The 17,917-nt window shown below is 35.3% G+C and overlaps 1 protein-coding gene across 12 annotated transcripts in view; it reads right to left on the bottom strand.

The window, feature by feature from the left end:
- DLG2 (discs large MAGUK scaffold protein 2) overlaps positions 1-17,917 on the bottom strand; it is a 2,206,106-nt gene that overhangs the window by 520,384 nt on the left and 1,667,805 nt on the right. For all 12 annotated transcript variants that reach the window (XR_013156681.1, XR_013156683.1, XR_013156682.1 and 9 more), the window contains one exon: positions 6,405-6,541. Coding sequence is in view for 9 of the 12 variants with exons in the window: in XM_077113416.1 (XP_076969531.1) it covers positions 6,405-6,541 (137 nt within the window). In the remaining 3 variants the exon portion in view is untranslated. The remainder of the gene's footprint in view (positions 1-6,404; positions 6,542-17,917) is intronic.

The following is a 17,917-nucleotide window of genomic DNA, read 5'->3' as shown; positions in this document are numbered from 1 at the left end:
TAGGGATGACTTTGATTACTGAAGTATTATACAGACATTCATTTTTGCTTTCTGTTATATTGGAGTAGACAAAAGGAAATACCTGAAATTTCTAAATTGTAATCCAGCTTTTTAATGATAATGATTATATAGCACATATTGTCTTAATCTCTGATAATGATTATATATCTTCTGCCCCTGTAATTGTAAAAACCTTATGACTAACCCTCATTTGTACCCAATTATCCAGTTTTTCAACTTTAGAGTCTTGTAATTGCTACAAAACAGCCCCTAATGATTATTAATGAAGGGTCTTGAGTCAGCCCAGAAGTAACCCACCCCAAGCCTGAAGTAATCTTGATAACCAAGTAATAGTAATTTGGATCTAACCAAAATGGGCCTGCCTGACATGTGCAGTAGCTCAGACTTTAACCTACAAGTCACCAATACCTCTTTCTACCATTTTCTTACACATGTTCTGTGACTAAGCATGGAATCAATCTGCACATGTGCAGTAATCAGATGATCTCTAGTTGCATCATCTGGGTCCACTGTGCTCATTAGCCTAAATCCTGCCCTATTTTCTCTAATAAAGCTATCAGAACTACTACAGTTTGGGGAGACAGATTATGAGCTGTTAGGCCATCTGCTCTCCTACTATGTGCCTAGTAATAAACTCTTTCTCTCTTTGAAATCCTGGCGTGACAGGAATTGGTTATTGAGCATGTTGGGCAAAAGAATCCATGGCCTTTGTCTGGTAACAGGTGCACATTAGAAACACTTGAAAAGCTTTAAAAATATTAAAAACGAAGCATGACTCTTACCTTAGAAATTCTTATTAATTATTCAGAGTTGAGAACTGTGAATCCATATTTTTCAAAAGCTTCCCATGAGATTCAAATGTATAACTGGGTTTGAGTGAACTGGTCAAAGGAGGTTGGCATTGGGATTTTGAATTCAGGGTCTCACTCTAATCTCATAATTTCACAATTTACTAGTTATATAATATTTGGAGTCCCTTTATCACCTCTGGGTTTCAATTTTCTCTTCTGATAAATAAGAATAACAGTAATGGCTGTTCTAACCACCTTTCAAGTACTGGGGTGGGGACTAAGTGAGGTACTGTTGGTGAAAGATCTTTTTTAGGTGGAAGCAGCCTGTTTATGGTAGGACAGAGCCATTCCTGGAGAGAGTTATAGCTCTTAGTTCTTATCCAAGGATGGTACAATCAATGAATACACTTTAAAATTCTTTTGCTCTCCAGCTAGTTTCTACATATTTGCGTTTTCTTCAAGATGATTATCTCACGATATTTGGGAAAAATTAGATATTTTCTAAATCTACTAATACAATAATTATTACTTAGGTCCTTGCAAATAATGGCCAGACAATTGCATTGTTTTCACTCACATCTCTTAAATTTGTTTGGTATGCTCAACATAGGATATTAATACTGGAAAAAAAATAAGAGCTGCTCACACATAGTATATCGCAGAGTATATCTCACTGAATACTAGTTCTAGGGTTTTGTTTGTTTGTTTACTTCCAAGGGTTTTATAAGTAATGTTTTGAGAAAAGGGTTCCACAATAAAATAGTTTAAAAACTATACTACTTATCAAAGTTACATTGGTTTCTTGACTGCAGGACCTGGCAGACTCTTTATTATGTTAAAATTCATTGAGAATCTGCAAAAGGGGTGAGACTCAGGTTGCAGAATTTTCCAAACATATTTGACCACAGAATCCTTTTCATGTGACACATAGAAAGAGATTAATGTTTTAAAACACACCTTGGGAAACATTTCTCAAATGCAATGCTACCAAAATACAGACAAAAAAATAGGATACTGAAAATATACATGATTTGCCCAATGTCAATTATGTGGAGTTAGAATGCACTGGGTCTAGAATTCAGCTCTGCTATCTTTGAGTCTTGTCATTTTACATCAATGCCTCTGCTACATTTCCCCTCATCTACTACTTACTTCTAAGGAAAGAAAACATAAGAACTCATTCTTTGTAAAAGGCATAAAAGTTCTCTCACTGACAATTATTTCCTCAAATGTAAGCAAAATTTGGGGATAAAAGAGATTCAGATTTTAAGTCTTAAATCACAATGTGACAGGAGTTTCGACAACTAAAGATTATGATGCCCCTTTAGAGAAAACAATCAGATGCTGGATCCAAAGTTTCTGGTATTATATAGAATAATATAGAATAGATCATTTTTTGAAATATATTTGGCCCTGTGTATCACCTTGGTAGAGCTTAATATAAACCATGTGTGAAAATATATGAAAGAATTTGAAAATTGTCAATGTTCATGACCTCGGACGCTGCCCCATGGAGTTTAAGGCCAAGAGGTAATCTATTCAGTCCGATTACAGCACTGAGCAATTGGTAGATTGGTACAGACTACAAAATTCACTGCCATTCCACAAAATGAAAAGCAAATCAACAGCAAAAACAACCAAACGAAACAAAAAAATTTGAGGGAAAAGCAGTAAGTGCCAAGTAGCAAAGAAAATTCAGAAAATTATTATTTTGATAAAGAGACCATATACCATGTGTCTGGGTGACATATGAAACATGAGAGTGGTCTGAAAATATAGACATCATAAGTGTTATTGCAAATATTTGAGGCAGGATAATCAAAGGTCATCAAAGGTCAGAATCTACAATTTGCCTAGGGTTCTTTTTTAAGAGGGATATAAGACTCTAAGGAATCTAAGAAAGTTTTGCTATGAAAATAATTTATTTACAGAAGGATCAATTAATGTATAATAACATTTATTAAAGAAATGAGAGAAGAATGTGTAAGCCATCTTAAAAGGAAAACAAGATGAGACGTGAAGAGGCAAGAGACAACTCTTCAGACATATGTGGAATAGGAATTAGTCCTTCCCTTTCTGATTCTAAGGGACAGGACTGTGAATAAAAGTGAAATTTATAGGGAAATATACTGTGTTTTGACATACTCTTAAGGAAAATTTTTCTAATAATGGTAAGAAAGATAGCCTTGGGGAGCTATAAAGTTCTCCACTTCTAGAGGGTTCTAGCAAAACTAAAAGACCACTATCCATGGCTGCTTTCCACGGGATTTAATGTATCAAATGAGAATTGGAATATGAAGCGCTTATAGAAAAAAGTACTCAGTATAAACGTACAAAGTTCTACCCCACATTATAGTTATTTAACTTGAGAAAGTGTGAGGGTTATTACCTAGACTTAAAAAAAAAAAAAAGACTGTGCTCTCACCATAGTATCACAATGCTGTAGGGCAAATGCTGGGAGACTTCCTAAATTGTGGTGATCTAGCCATAAAAGTCTAAGGAAATTAATGGAGTTTCATTTTAGACCTGTGTACAGAACTATGAGCGAATAATGCATGTGGGAAAATTTCCTAAGTGAGAAAAGAAAGTGGTACAGATTGCTTGCGAAAGAAAATAGCAAATTTAGAGAAAAATATGCAGAATGTGGTACAGCTGGCAAATCATAGACTAAATCCTTCCTACTTCCTTTGGGAAGGAGAGCATAAAAGGAGGATGATAAAGAAGAGGATGTGAACGTAGGGTAGTAAAGGGAAGAGGAGGTGGTAAGGAGTGACAGAAGGAGAACATTAATAAATATTTTTGGGTTGAAGAAAGATAATTGGTCTTTTTGGATGGCTTTCTTTATTCTCTCTCTCACGGTCACTTTTCTTTTAGGATAGTAGAAAATGAATCATTTTCCTTCCTTTCCCAATTCAGCTTGACAGTTGCTTTGGAAGTTCTAATTATGTTTTTCTTACATAAGAAAGGAGAGACCTATAACTGTTGAAGTTTCAATTCTTAACTATGTTTTAAAATTCAAAACAATTAAGGATTGTGTCATTGCTGTTTTTGAAACATTTATATCTGTGATGAATACTCAGAAAACAGTAATGGGAAATAGCATGGTGCCTGGAAAACCCTTTGATAGAACTATTTAGATGCCAAAATACTGTTATTTCTCTTAAGAACATGAAAATAAACCCAGAAATTTTAAACAGAATTTCAAGAAATCAGCACACAATATTTGATATAACATTACAATAGCAGCAGTTGAAGAAATACCAAGAGTTATCTATAACCAAACTGTTAAAGAACAATCAGCCAAAAGGTCAAGTCAGTCACTAAGACAGTCATTTCATAAGAATAAGGCTGTTCTCTTAATGTTTTCAATTTAACACTAAGTACAAGACGGTACAAGTACAAGTACAAGTAAAATCACACAGCTGATTTTATTTCCAGCTCAACATTCAAGCAGTAAGTTTTATATTCTAGAGAGAAGTTGCTCAGACCTTAAATTCCAGTATTTTTTTTTCTAATTCAGAAGACATAATGAAATAAGAACCAGTATTTATATCAAAGGCAAACAAATAAGCAAACCAAAAATAGTTTCAGTATGTCTCCAGAATGAAAACGTAGTGAGTTAAGGTGTAAAGAGACCCATAACTCCTAGTTGCAACTTAGACTGAAGGCATTAATGCTACATTTTTTGCCTATCCAGTTTGACGAGACATCTTCTGACAGTTCATTCCTGACAAGTGGCACCGCCTCAGGTATGGTAAGTGCGCAGTATATACTTATTAAGAAAAGGAATTAATGAATGACTGAGTGCTGAATAAAGGACAGAGGAAAGAACTGACACGACAAATTCAAGGAGATAAATGCAAGCACCAGGCCAGACAGGGAGTATCGCTTGGTGGTTAAGAAGCTGACTCCCTCAGTTTGAAATCCAGCTCTATTATTAACAATGTAACTATAGGCAAAGTACTACATTTCTCTGTATCTTAGTTTCTTTTTTGCTTACATACAATGGGCTGTTGTGAGAAATATATGAGTTAACCGATTACAAAAAAGCACCATCAAGAGTGTTATGTCTTATCCAGATAATTCAATACAAAGGGAACTGACAACTATGAACTAAACAGATTGCTGTCAATAAACACAAGCCCTCTAGGGCTCAGAGAGGTAGGCACAATGAATACAAAACTTCTGGGTAAGGCTTATCCTCCCCAAAAGCTTCTCACAAAACTGTTGGAGATAATGGCTTCTCATAGACATAGGTTAGAAGCCCTGTCTGACAAGAGCAGACAGATGATGAGATACATTTATCTTAGTTAAGAGTTTATTAATTTTCAATATTTGATTGTTTTCCTATAGATTTGGTATTTAACAGTAAATGAACATTAAGCAACTCTATTAATGCAATTCCAAATGCTTTATTGTTCATAACTGCCTTAATTTTGCTTCAGTTATCATATAACTCCATGACTCAGAAAGGGTGGCTATATGTCAGAGTCCATCACTACCCAGAACATCCTAAATAAAATAGCTACAATTCTGCCAAAGAGGAGATGAAGGGATCCACTTATACACTGCATAGAACTCAGATTATAAATTCTTGGAAATCAGGACTGTGTGTACACTGGTTGAACATTATGTGAAGAGACACATAAATGCAAATAATAAACCTGATAGTGTTGTTCCCTTTATTATGCAAAGTCTACCTCTCTAGCAGTCTGGTAATAGTAGTTGCTTTGGCCAACAGGAGATGGATGACATTGCAAGAATAACAAGCCATTTCTATGCCACATGTGTCTGTAAAAACCACTGAAAATTTAGATCCCTGTTATTAAAATATCAAAAAAAGATGCAATTGTACATGCACCTTCTTTTCAACAGTTTTATTCATACACCATACAATCCATCCAAAGTGTAAATCAGAGGCTCTCTGTATAATCACAGAGTTATACATTCAGCACCACAATCAGAGAGCATTCTTATTGCTCCAGGGGAAAAAAAATCCCATACCCCTCATGCCCTCCTTTGACTGACGCTTAGCTTTGGTATAATACCTTTGATACACCTGATGAAAGAATATTACAATGTTACTTTTAACTACAGCCCTTAGTTTGCCTTAATTGTATTTTTTCCCATATACCACCCTATGATTAATACTTTAAATAGTGCTAAACTTTTATTCAGGTAAGAACTTTCTTAAATTTGAACAATTATCCACACACATAACAGATTTTTGCTATTTAATACAGTCCCTTGTTTCATCTTTCCTTCTAGTGACATACATGATCCTTGACTTTCCCTTTCAACCACACTCACACTCAACACTGTTAATTACACTTACAGTACTATGTTACCACAACCTCTATCCAATTCTAATCGCTTACAATCAATCTTGCTAAAAATTCTTTACACCTTAAGCATACTCTGCCTATTCTCTACCCTCTTTCTATGTTGTGGTAACCTATACTCTAGATTTTAATTCCCAGAGTTTGCTCATTATAATTATTTCAATGAAGCTCTCATACCTCAAAAATCTGTTCTCCTGTCTCTTTTTCTACTTTATAAATACACATGTAGTTTTGCTTGAGTCATACTCACCATTAGTAGTCTGTCTCCTACTTGCAACCTTCCATCTTTTTGTGCAGCTCCTCCATCTATAATTTTAGTTACATAAATGCTGTTGTCTCCAGGGATGTGTTGGTTTCCCACACCTCCTGCAATGCTGAAGCCTAACCCTGTGGAAAAGGAACAAAAATGAAAAGCCTTGTTTTTGTTTTGTTTTAACAGCTTTGTTTTAAGAGCAATGCAATTAGCCATATTTCAATTCTCTTTACTTTTAAAACTAATCCTCAATTTGTTGCAATGATAATAAAAAAGTAAAGGTTCGATTTCAATTGATTTTTTTTTTAATATGTCAAGGAAATGCAAATGAAACAAAGATATTGAAGTCCATCCCATTGAAACAGGATAAAATAGGACAACTGTAAGTCTCTGGTTTCTTATTAAGTTCTGAAAGAGTTAACAGACAACTGCAAGTCCCTTGCTTATTACCTATCTCCAAAGGAATGGATACAGAGTTACAAACTTCCAGGGACAAAGATTTCCCTAAAGCCCCAAAACCTCCCCAAACCACTGAAACCTCCCCAAATCATAAAAACTTTTAAAACTCTGGGCCCAAAGTAAACTCTTAGTTAATAACAGGAAGCATAGGGTGATAAAGATTGTTAAGCATTTGCCCAAAGACACATTTTAGGTATGTAACAACAAATCACAAATTCTGCTAGCCATCTTCTCCTAGAACAAAGAAGACACCTAGTATTCAAAAGTTACTATGGAAACATGCTGCCAATAAAACTTCCTATAAAACAAGCTAGCCCAATCCATTCGGTGCATATCCCTTCCTTGGGTACTTCCACCTTAACCTCTTTAATGAGTACTCTCCTTCTCTTTAATAAACTCTACTACTTATTCCTACTGGCCCTCTCCATTCTAAATTCTTTTAGTTTCAAGACTATCGAACCTGGATCGGGGCTCAGCCGACACCATTGTCAGCCAGGCACTGGTTACACCATGGGGACTATTCATTTTGTTCTATTGCACATTCACAAGCAGCTTAGGTAGCAGGAAAAATCGCCAGTACAGGGATCAGGAAAAGGGGTCTGGATGGGCCCTAGGTGAGCTCATGCTGAACTTACAGGCTCATCTTCATTGTTGACGTTACTCTAGCCCAGAATAGAGAAGTCTCACCCATCATTTGGGTAGGGACTCTTGACATTTGAGGAAGAAAAGTAGAGCTCTTAGAAAAATCTCACAAATTCTGACACAAGTGCTATGAGGAAGATATACTGGATATTTATGAAATACTTTCAAAGAGAAGAAAAGAAAAGAAACTAGATGTCTGCCCTTCATGTTTTCTTCTCTAGCTGGTATTTATTTCCACATTTCCTAGTACTTACTGTAATTAACTGAGAGTGAGGCTAGTCACACACACACAAATGAACTATCCTCTCTCTACACAGGCTAAAGAAATGGATAATATCCTTAGACTTTATCACTTTTATAAAAATGTCTTAATAGTAAATGGCAGTTTTCTATTTTGAGTTGAATTTTATTTTATTTTATTTATATTAAACTATGGAATATAACAAGAATACAGTTATTTTAAAAAAATGAAAATATATTCTGATTTTGATCAGAAATGTCTAAATGAATGACTGATAAAATATTTAAAGGCACGAGAATTCTTTTGAGAATATAACTGTATACACATTCAGCTCAAAACTTGTAGCATACATTTTAACTGCATTTTAAAATCATAATGGTAATTAACAGCAAATTATTTAAAAATATATATATTAATCAAAGATCTTTATAACTAAAGACAAATTTCTGTATCTTCCTTGGCTTAAGAAAGTTGTGCATGTATTTTGTTAAATCACACATCTAGTCAAATGATAAAACAATCATAAAAATCTTTGGCATTTTATGCAACAATAATGAAAAACACTTTAAAAATACATAGTTCATTTCACAATATTTTTTTAAAAGAAATATTGGTTAGGGCTATGTGCTCTGAATATAGTGTAAATGATTAGTTAATGGAAAAATGTTAACATAGTAAACTATAAAGTAATACCTCTGGAATTATATTTGAAAAGCAATGTTTTTTTGTTAAATTAATTATAATAAAGTTGTTAAAAATAAATGGATAATGGATTTAAATTATTGGGAAATTCAAATAAGTATTATCACCATAAGTACATGGAGCCTTGAGTAGGGCATGCGATTTTGTAGGTTTGTCCAGAGTGATGCCCCAATAAATTCCAGAGTGATTTGAACAGTGAATAAAAAAGTACTTGCAAAGTCCCCTTCAGGGAATGGTGAGAAAGGGGGAAAATTCAACCTCCCCAAGTGGAGAATTCTCGATATTCTCACAAGCAGTGGGGACAACCAAAGCAATAGGCTGAGCCTCCAATCTTGGGGTTTGTTCATATGAAACTTAACCCTGCAAAGGATAGACTAAGCCTACTTAAAAGTAGGCTTAAGAGTCACCCCCAGAGAACCTCTTTTATTGCTCACATGTGGCCTCTTTCTCTCAGCCAACACAACAAGCAAACTCACTGCCCTCCCCATCTCTATGTGGGACATGACTCCCAGGGGTGCGGCCCTTCCTGGCAATGTGGGATAGAAATCCTAGAATGAGCTGGGACTCAGCATCAAGGGATTGAGAAAACCTTCTTGACTCAAAGGGCAAAGAGTGAAATGAGACAAAATAAAGTGTCAATGGCTGAGAGATTTCAAACAGGGTTGAGAGGGTATCCTGTAGGTTATTCTAACACATTATATAGATATCACCTTTTTAGTTAATGTGTAATGGAGAGGCCGGAGGGAACTGCCTGGAAATGTAGAGCTGTGTTCCAGTAGCCACGTTTCTTAAAGATGATTGTATAATGATAGAGCTTTCGTAATGTGACTGTGTGATTGTGAAAACCTTGTGTCTGATGCTCCTTTTATCAATGGTATGGACAGATGAGTAAAACATATGGATTAAAAATAAATAAATAAGAGGGGGAACAAATGTTAAAATAAATTTAATAGATTGAAATGCTAATGATCAATGAAAGGGAGGGGTAAGGGGTAAGAGGTATGGCATGTATGAATTTTTCTGTTTTCTTTTTATTTCTTTTTCTGAATTGAGCAAATGTTCTAAGAAATGATCATGATGATGAATAAACAGCTATAGGATGATATTGTGAGCTCTTGATTATATATCAAGAACGGAATGATCATATGGTAAGAATGTGTTTGTATGTTGTTATGCTTAATAAATAAAAAAAGTTTCTATAAAGTTTTAACTGTGATCACTAAATTTATCATATTTATGTCTATTGAAAATAACCTATACTAAGTTATACAAAAAATTTTATTTAAAAATCTTTAATCTTGACTTACTTTATATGTTTCTAAATATTCTTGTATCTACTATTACATTTTAGGTGCATTTTTTTTATAGCTTCTCTCTCTTTAGTCTAAAGCATTTAATAACACCTTCTGATTAGTAAGTTATATTTCTTAATATTTTATGTTTGATAGCCACTGATTTTAAGAGTAGGAAATATTTTAAGCTAATTATTGTCAAATATATAGAATATACTGTAAATGTCCTCAAATGGTCTGTTTATGATAAAATTACAAAAAAACATAGCAATTAAACATAACATAGTGTTGAATTGTTAAAAAAAAAAGTGTGATCTAATTTCTTACTGAAGTAATTACTCTTTTTGGTTTTGCCACCCCACAGAACCATGAATATATTTGTTTGCTTCAGATTTAAAGAATTTGCTTATCAAAAAAAAGATGACCAAAATACCCCCAAATTGGCTCTCCCTATGAAATTTAAAATATATATCAGCTCTCATCTTTCAAAATTGTTACTTTATTATGAACATGAATACAGGGATTTTTAAGAATGTCTATACAAAAACTTTATGGCCACATGCTAGAATCAATCTACTGCATGTATAGGAGTACAGAAGTCATTCTAAACTATGGAAAGAAAGGCTAAAAACAAATACATGAACTCTGATTTACATCTACTATGCCAGCAGTAAATGACACAGACCGTCTGAGTTACAGAGGAGCCAAGGAAACAAATTACTTCCATAAACAAGGTTACGTTCAATGAAGAGAATAACTATGCAGTTGACATTTGAAGTTGAAGATTGCACCAAGTCAATGAAATCACTATGGATACTGTAGACATAAATATATAAGCTAAAAAGGGAATAACATTTTTAGTTCAGGTTTATGTACTTCTTTTTAACTAGTGACTCTGCTTAAGGGAAAGCAAGGTATTTTCAGTAAAACTTTCTCTCTAAGATAGAGGATACCTCTGAAGTTACAGAACTCAAAATCTCCCCTGATTTGTTTCCTTGATGGGACATGGATACTTTTATAGACAATCAACATTTAATCAATACCTAACCATATTCCAGGTATAAAATCCAAAATGGTAAGTAAATGTGTATCTTATGTGTATATCCAGAATACAAGTTCATTGCAGGTGGAAGAGTCCAACCGGGTTGTAAGAGTGAATCTGTCCTGATTCATTCATTTAACAAGCATCTCCTGAGTACATACTATACATTGTATAAGCAGATGCTATTGATTGTGGCCAGTGTTAATATAAACCAAGGAAGGCATTGACCAGAAACACTGTGGAGACACTGATCCATGAATGAGTTCATGTGAGTGAGAGTAGTTAAGCCTGACTGAAGCAAGGTTCTGAACCCAGATAATGCAAGTGATACATGGAGAAGCAGTCTGTGAAGATGAATGTGGGCTAGGACCACTGAACAATAAGACCAAATCCAGATTATCAGTCTAGGCATTCCCCGCAAACTCTCTGTTAAAACAGGGAAGACAGTCTCAATTATTACAGGACACAGTTAAGGGCCCGCATGGACTGCACCATGCCAGTCAGGTTACTGCTCTCCCATTCTCCTCATTTGTCATCTTCTCCTCCTTCCTTCCACTCTTGCCATGTTTGCTGCCTTGATAATTCTAGAATATGACAGATATGCTCGTTCCTTAGACACTTTTCTTTAGCTATTCCAACTGCCTGGAATATCCTTCCTTCATTTCTCTGTTCAAACGCAATTTCTCCAGAAGCCTAAATGATTTAATACTATCCCCTGACCTTATTATAAGGGTCATGCCCCTAATCTGCTCTATTTTTCATTTCCCTTGAGCATTTATTCCCTTCTAAAATAATACACATCACCTATGCATTTTGTTCGTTTTTGTATTATCTATCTCTTTGGTGAAAATAAGCTCCATGGTGACAGGGATTTTTGTCTACTTTACACCATGCAATCAGAAGAAGGCCAAGGACATAGTTACCTTATATACATGTATTAATGAATGAATGAACAAATGAATACACAGGTAGGAGGAAAGATGCATTTCTCTGCCAAAAACTTCCCAAGAAGATGAAGCCTGTATCTTTGAATGAGAGAGAAGCAGCTGAAAAAGTAAGTGATGCTAGCTGGTTAGAATTAATTGCTATATTAGATGAACTTTGATTAGTTCTACATCCTCAGGCTCAGTTTATACCAATCACTTGGCAGGAACCAGAACAATCGTAGAATCAGAACCTCATCCTGATTCTTTCATCTACTAGCTATGTAAATTTCAGCTTCCATTTCTTCATTTGTAATAAGAGTATATCTGCATCTATGTTCTATAGGGATTGGAGCATAACAGATGTTTATATATATATATTTATATAAAACATCTATTGTTTTATATAGGTAATTGTACAATTTTTAACAGAAGTAAGCTTTATTACAGTTGATAAAAGATCATTAGAATAGTACTATTCACTATCACCCAATTTCCATTAGGAGTATTTTTCCCATATAACCCCCATTGCTAACACCTTGTATTAGTGTCGTATATTTGTTGCAATTCATGAAAGAATACTGTTACATTTGTACGATTAAGTATAGCCCATCTTCTACAATAGGGTTCACTGTGTTATATGGTCCTATGTTTTATCATTTAATTTATTCTAGTAACATATGTGACCAAAGTTTCCCCTTTTAAACGCATTTACTTATATAATTCAATGCTGTTGATTAAGCTCACAATAATGTGCTACTGTCACCACCATCCATTTTCAAACCTTTACAATAAACCTAAATAGAAACTCTGTACAAATTAAGCATCAACTCTTCATTCTCTAACAACAATCTATCCCCTGGTAACCTAAATTTTAGATTCTAACTGTATGAATTTGCTTATTATAATTAGCTCATATCAGTGAAATCATACAATATTTGTCCTTCTGTGTCAAATAGTTTACTCAACATAATGTCCTCAAGTTTCATCCATGTTGTTGCATGCATCAAGACTTCATTACTTTTTACAGTGAATAATATTCCATTGTAAGTATATGCAACATTTTGTTTATCCATTCATCAGATGATGGACGCTTGGGCTGCTTCCATTTTATATATATATATATTTTTATATATTTTTATTTTTTAACATTTTATTGTATAGTACAACATATATATATATGTTATATATATACATATAAAGGAAATACATTTTAAAAAAAACAATAGCTTTTAAAGCACTCTTCAACAAGTGGTTACAGGAAAGATCCCAGAGTTTGTCATGGGCTACCATACGGTCCTCTCTTATTTTTGCTTCTACCTGTTCTAGAATATAGGAGGTTAGAGGGCTTAAATATTTTTCTATCATCACAATAGACTTTTTTTCCTTCCTTTTTGTGAAAAATAACACATATACAAAAAAGCTATAAATTTCAAAGCACAGCACCACAATTAGTTGTAGAACATATTTCAGAGTTTGACATGGGTTACAATTTCACAATTTTAGGTTTATACTTCTAGCTGCTCTAAAATACTGGGGAATAAAAGAGATGTTGATTTAATGATTCAGCATTCATATTAATTTGTTAAATCCTATCTTCACTATATAAGTCCACCATCACCTTTGATCTTTCCATGTCTCTCTTTGGGGGTGTTTGGCCATTCTGAATTTTTCATATTGGAAGGGTCAGTCACTAATATGGGGTAGGGAGATGGAACTATCTGATGTTCTGGAGAGGCTGGGCTCAGTTTCAGGGCTTAACTGGACTAGGGACAGATCCGAAGGTTGTAGGTTCCTGGAAAATTACTCAAGTGCATGGAACCCTTGTGGAATCTTATATATTGCCCTGGGTGTTCTTCAGGATTGGCTCCTGGTTGGGGGTTGGCAGGTTATGATAGGTAGCAAGGTCTACCTCAAGCTTGCTTAAAAGCAACCTCCAGAGTAGCCTCTGGACTCTATTTGAATTCTCTCTGCCACTGACACTTGATTAATTACAATTCTTTTCCCCCATTTGGTCAGGATGGAATTGTTGATCCCATGGTACCACGTCTGGATTCATCCCTGGGAGCCATCTCTCACATTGCCAAGGAGAGTTTCACCCCCGGATTTCGTGTCCCACGTAGTGGGGAGGGCAATGATTCCACTAGCAGAGTAGGGCTTAGAGAAACGGAGGCCACATCTGAGCAACAACAGAGGTCCTCCAGAAGTAACTCTTAGGCATGCCTATAGGTAGCCTAAGCTTCTCCGCTACCTACATAAGATTCACAAGACTAAGCCTCATGATTGAGAGTATGACCTATTGATTTGGGTGTCCCTAAAGTTTGACAGAGTATTAGGGGATTCCCTGATGGTAAGGTTTAATAGTTCCATATTCTTTCTCCCCTCCTTCAGGGGACTTTGCCAATACTTTTTGGTTATCTGCTCAATATACTCAAGGATGTTTCCATGCATTACAATAATCTATACCGGATTAAAGGACCCCTTTCTTATCCTGTGTTCCCTGTATTTTAGTTGTTCCAATGAGCTATACAGATAGGTTGAATTAGATTACGCACTATAGAAAATTTCAGTTCCAGATCAAATAAACCATTCTTCTATCGGTCTCAAAGAGTATGTGTGGTTCTAAAATATAGATACCATCTTCCTTAACCCTATGCTCTGAACTACTTTAATCCCAGTCAATTAGGCTTCGTTCTTATCTCTAAATATCAGGTTATGTATATAAAGCAGCCTTTCAAAAACCAGAAATAATAATCACCACTTCACACTTAATGTGTCTGCTCTAAAAGCTTACAATCTACACCCATGTTTTCTCATAACCATTTTCAAAAGGTGACCATACCATTGTTGTTTTTTTTTTGTTTCTGGCTTATTTTGTCTCACCAAATGTCCCACATGTTCATTCACATCGTTGCATGCCTCATGACTTTGTTCCTTTTTATAGCAGCACAACCTTGATTCATAAGTATACACCCATCGTTTGCCAATCTACTTTTCTGCCAGTGCATCCTTCAAGCCACCTGCATTCATCTGGCATCATGTAGAAGGCCCAAAGTCCACAGTCCATCAACATTCTCAATTTTAGATACTTTCATTGTTCCCAAGAGAATGAAAACCAATAACACACCCTTGCCAAACAAGAAATCTAAACCTCCTCTTAACTCTTGTCCATCACCCCATAATTTACCTCAGCTGTTTCTGTGGTACTGCTGATGGTTTCCTTTTGAACATAGCTCACAGCATGCAGTAGCAGTTTTCACCCTGTACCCTGAACTTAAACACTCTTTATACAAGAATCATATCTTTGAAGTAATTCTTATGAGAACTAATTCATATTTGTAGTGGGAATCAGTGGGACACATAGGTCCCTTTAAATCTTGTTCATCTTCAACATGGTAATATTACTTCTAGACCCATTAGAGAAACACCCTCACTTCTATCTATTCCTTCACATTGGAGTTCAACATCATTAGCTAACAGTTCACCCATCTCTAGCTTCTATGCTTCTCTAAGTCCCCTATATTCTGTATTATAAGCCTCTGACTATACCTTTATACTGGTCATAAAAGTGGAATCATACAGTGTCTATACTTTTGTGTCTGGTTAATTTCACTCAGTATCATGTCCTCAAGGCTCATCTGTCTTGTCATGTGCTTCAGGACATCATTTTGCTTACTGCTGCATAATATTCCATCGTATGTAGATACCACATTTTGTTGATCCACTCCTCTGTTGATGAGCATTTGGTTTGTTCCCAGCTTTTGGTGATTGTGAATAATGCTGCTATGAACATCGGTGTGCAAATGTTTGTTTGTGTCATTGCTTTCAGCTTGTCTAGGTATATATCAAGTAGTGCTATTGCTGGGTCATAAGGCAACTTGATATGTAGTTTCCTAAGGAACTCCCAAACAGTCTTCCATAGTGGCTGCACCATTCTTCATTCCCACTAGCAGTGCATAAGTGTCCCAGTTTCTCCATATCCTCTCCAACATTTATAGTTTCCTGTTTGTTTAACAGCAGCCATTCTTATAGGTGTGAGGTGGTATCTCCTTGTAGTCTTGATCTGCATTTCTCTGATAGTCAATGAAAATGAGCATCTCTTCATGTGCTTTTAAGCCATCTGTATTTGCTCTTCAGAAAAATGTCTATTCATATCTTTAGTCTGTTTTATAATTGGGTTATTTGTTCTTTCATTGTTGATATGCATAATTTCTTTATACATACAGGAAATCAAACCTTTGTTCAATATGTGATTTCCAAATACTTTTTTTCCCATTGAGTTGGTTGCCCCTTCACCTTTTTGACAGTATTTTGAGGTACAGAAGCATTTGATTTTGAGGAGTTCCCATTTATCTGTTTTCTTTTGTAGCTTGTGCTTTGGGTGTAAAGTTTAGGAAGCTACCTCCTATTACTAGGTCTTGAAGATGTTTCCCTACATTTTCTTCTAGAAGCTTTATGGTGCTAGTTCTTATATTTAGGTGTTTGATTCCCTTTGAGTTAATTTTTGTGTAGGGTATAAGACAGGGGCTCTCTTTCATTCTCTTGGCTATTGATATCCAGTTCTTCTATGCCTAGTTACTGAAAAGACTACTTTGTCCTGGTTTAGAGGATTTGTGGGCCTCGTCAAAAATCAGTTGAGCATAGATTTGGTGGTCTATTTCTGACTCTTGATTCAATTCCATTGGTCAATGCTTCTGTTTTTGTGCCAGTACCATGCTGTTTTGACCACTGTGACTTTAGAATAGGTTTTAAAGTCAGGGATTGTTAATCCTTCCATTTCGTTCTTCTTTTAAAGGATGCTTTTAGCTATTTGGGGTCTCTTTCCCTTCCAGATGAATTTGGTAGCTAGCTTTTCCAAATCTCCAAAGTTGGTTGTTGGATTTGTGTGTGTGTGTGGGGGGGCAGGCACTGGGAATTGAACCCGGGTCTCTGGCATGGCAGGCAAGAGGTTGTTGGAATTTTGATTGGTACTGTGTAGAATCTGTAGATCAATTTGGGGAGAATTAACATCTTAACTATATTTAGCCTTCCTATCCATGAGTAGGGAAGTCTTTCCACCTACTTACATCTTTATTTTCTTTTGGTGACTTTATGTAGTTTTCTGTGTACAAGTCCTTTACTTGCCTAGTTAAGTTGATTCCTAAGTATTTGAATCTTTTAATTGTTAGTTTGAATTTTTTCTTTAACTGACTCCTCAGCTAGGTCACTGCATGTGTATAGAAATGTTACTGAATTTTACACATTAATTTTATATCCCTCCACCTTGCTGAATTTGTTTATTAGCTCAAGTAACTTTGCTATAGATTTCTCAGGATCTTCCAAGTATAGTATCATATCATCTGCAAATAATGAGAGTTTTACTTCTTCCTTTCCAATTTGGATGCCTCTCATTTCTTTGTCCTGTCTGATTGCTCTAGCTAGAACTTTTAGCACAATGTAGAATAGAAGTGGTGAAAGTGGGCATCCTTGTTTTGTACCTGATTTTAGGGGGAAAGCTTTCAGTCTCTCTCCATTGATTATGATGCTGGCTATCAGTTTTTCATATATTCCCTTTATCGTATTGAGGTAGTTACCATTGATTCCTATCTTTTGAGTGTTTGTATCAGAAAAGGATGCCAAATTTTGTCATATGCTTTTTCAGCATCAATCAGTTGATCATGTGATTTTTCCCTTTCGATTTGTTAATGTGCTGTATTACATTAATTGATTTTCTTGTGTTGAACAATTCTTGCATTCCTGGTATAAACCCCACTTAGTCATGGTGCATAATTCTTTTAATGGGCTGTTGGATTCGATTTGCCAATATTTTATGGAGAATTTTTGCATCTGTGTTCATTAGGAAGAATCTCCTGTCATTTTCCTTATAGCATTGTTACCCGGTTTTGGTATTTAAATGATATGAGCTTCATAAAATGAGTTGGGTAGAGTTCCTTTTCCCTCAATTTTTGGAAAAGCTTGAGCAGGATTGGTGTTAGTTCTTTCTGGAATGTTTGATAAAATTCCCCTGTGAGGCTATCTGGCCTTGGGTTTTTCTTTGTAAGAAGTTTTTTGATGACTGATTGAATCTCTTTACTGGTGATTGGTTTGCTGAGATCTTCTATTTCTTCCTGAGTCAATGTAGCTTGTTTGTGTGTCTCCAGGAATTTGTCCATTTCATCTAAGGTGTCTAGTTTGTGGCATATAGTGTTCATAGTATCCTCTTAGGATTT

Source organism: Tamandua tetradactyla, chromosome 8, assembly GCF_023851605.1.
Source record: "Tamandua tetradactyla isolate mTamTet1 chromosome 8, mTamTet1.pri, whole genome shotgun sequence".
In the NCBI taxonomy this organism is placed as follows: domain Eukaryota; kingdom Metazoa; phylum Chordata; class Mammalia; order Pilosa; family Myrmecophagidae; genus Tamandua; species Tamandua tetradactyla.
The sequence above is the reverse complement of the archived record's forward strand: the minus strand, read 5'-3'. Positions and strand labels throughout refer to the sequence as shown.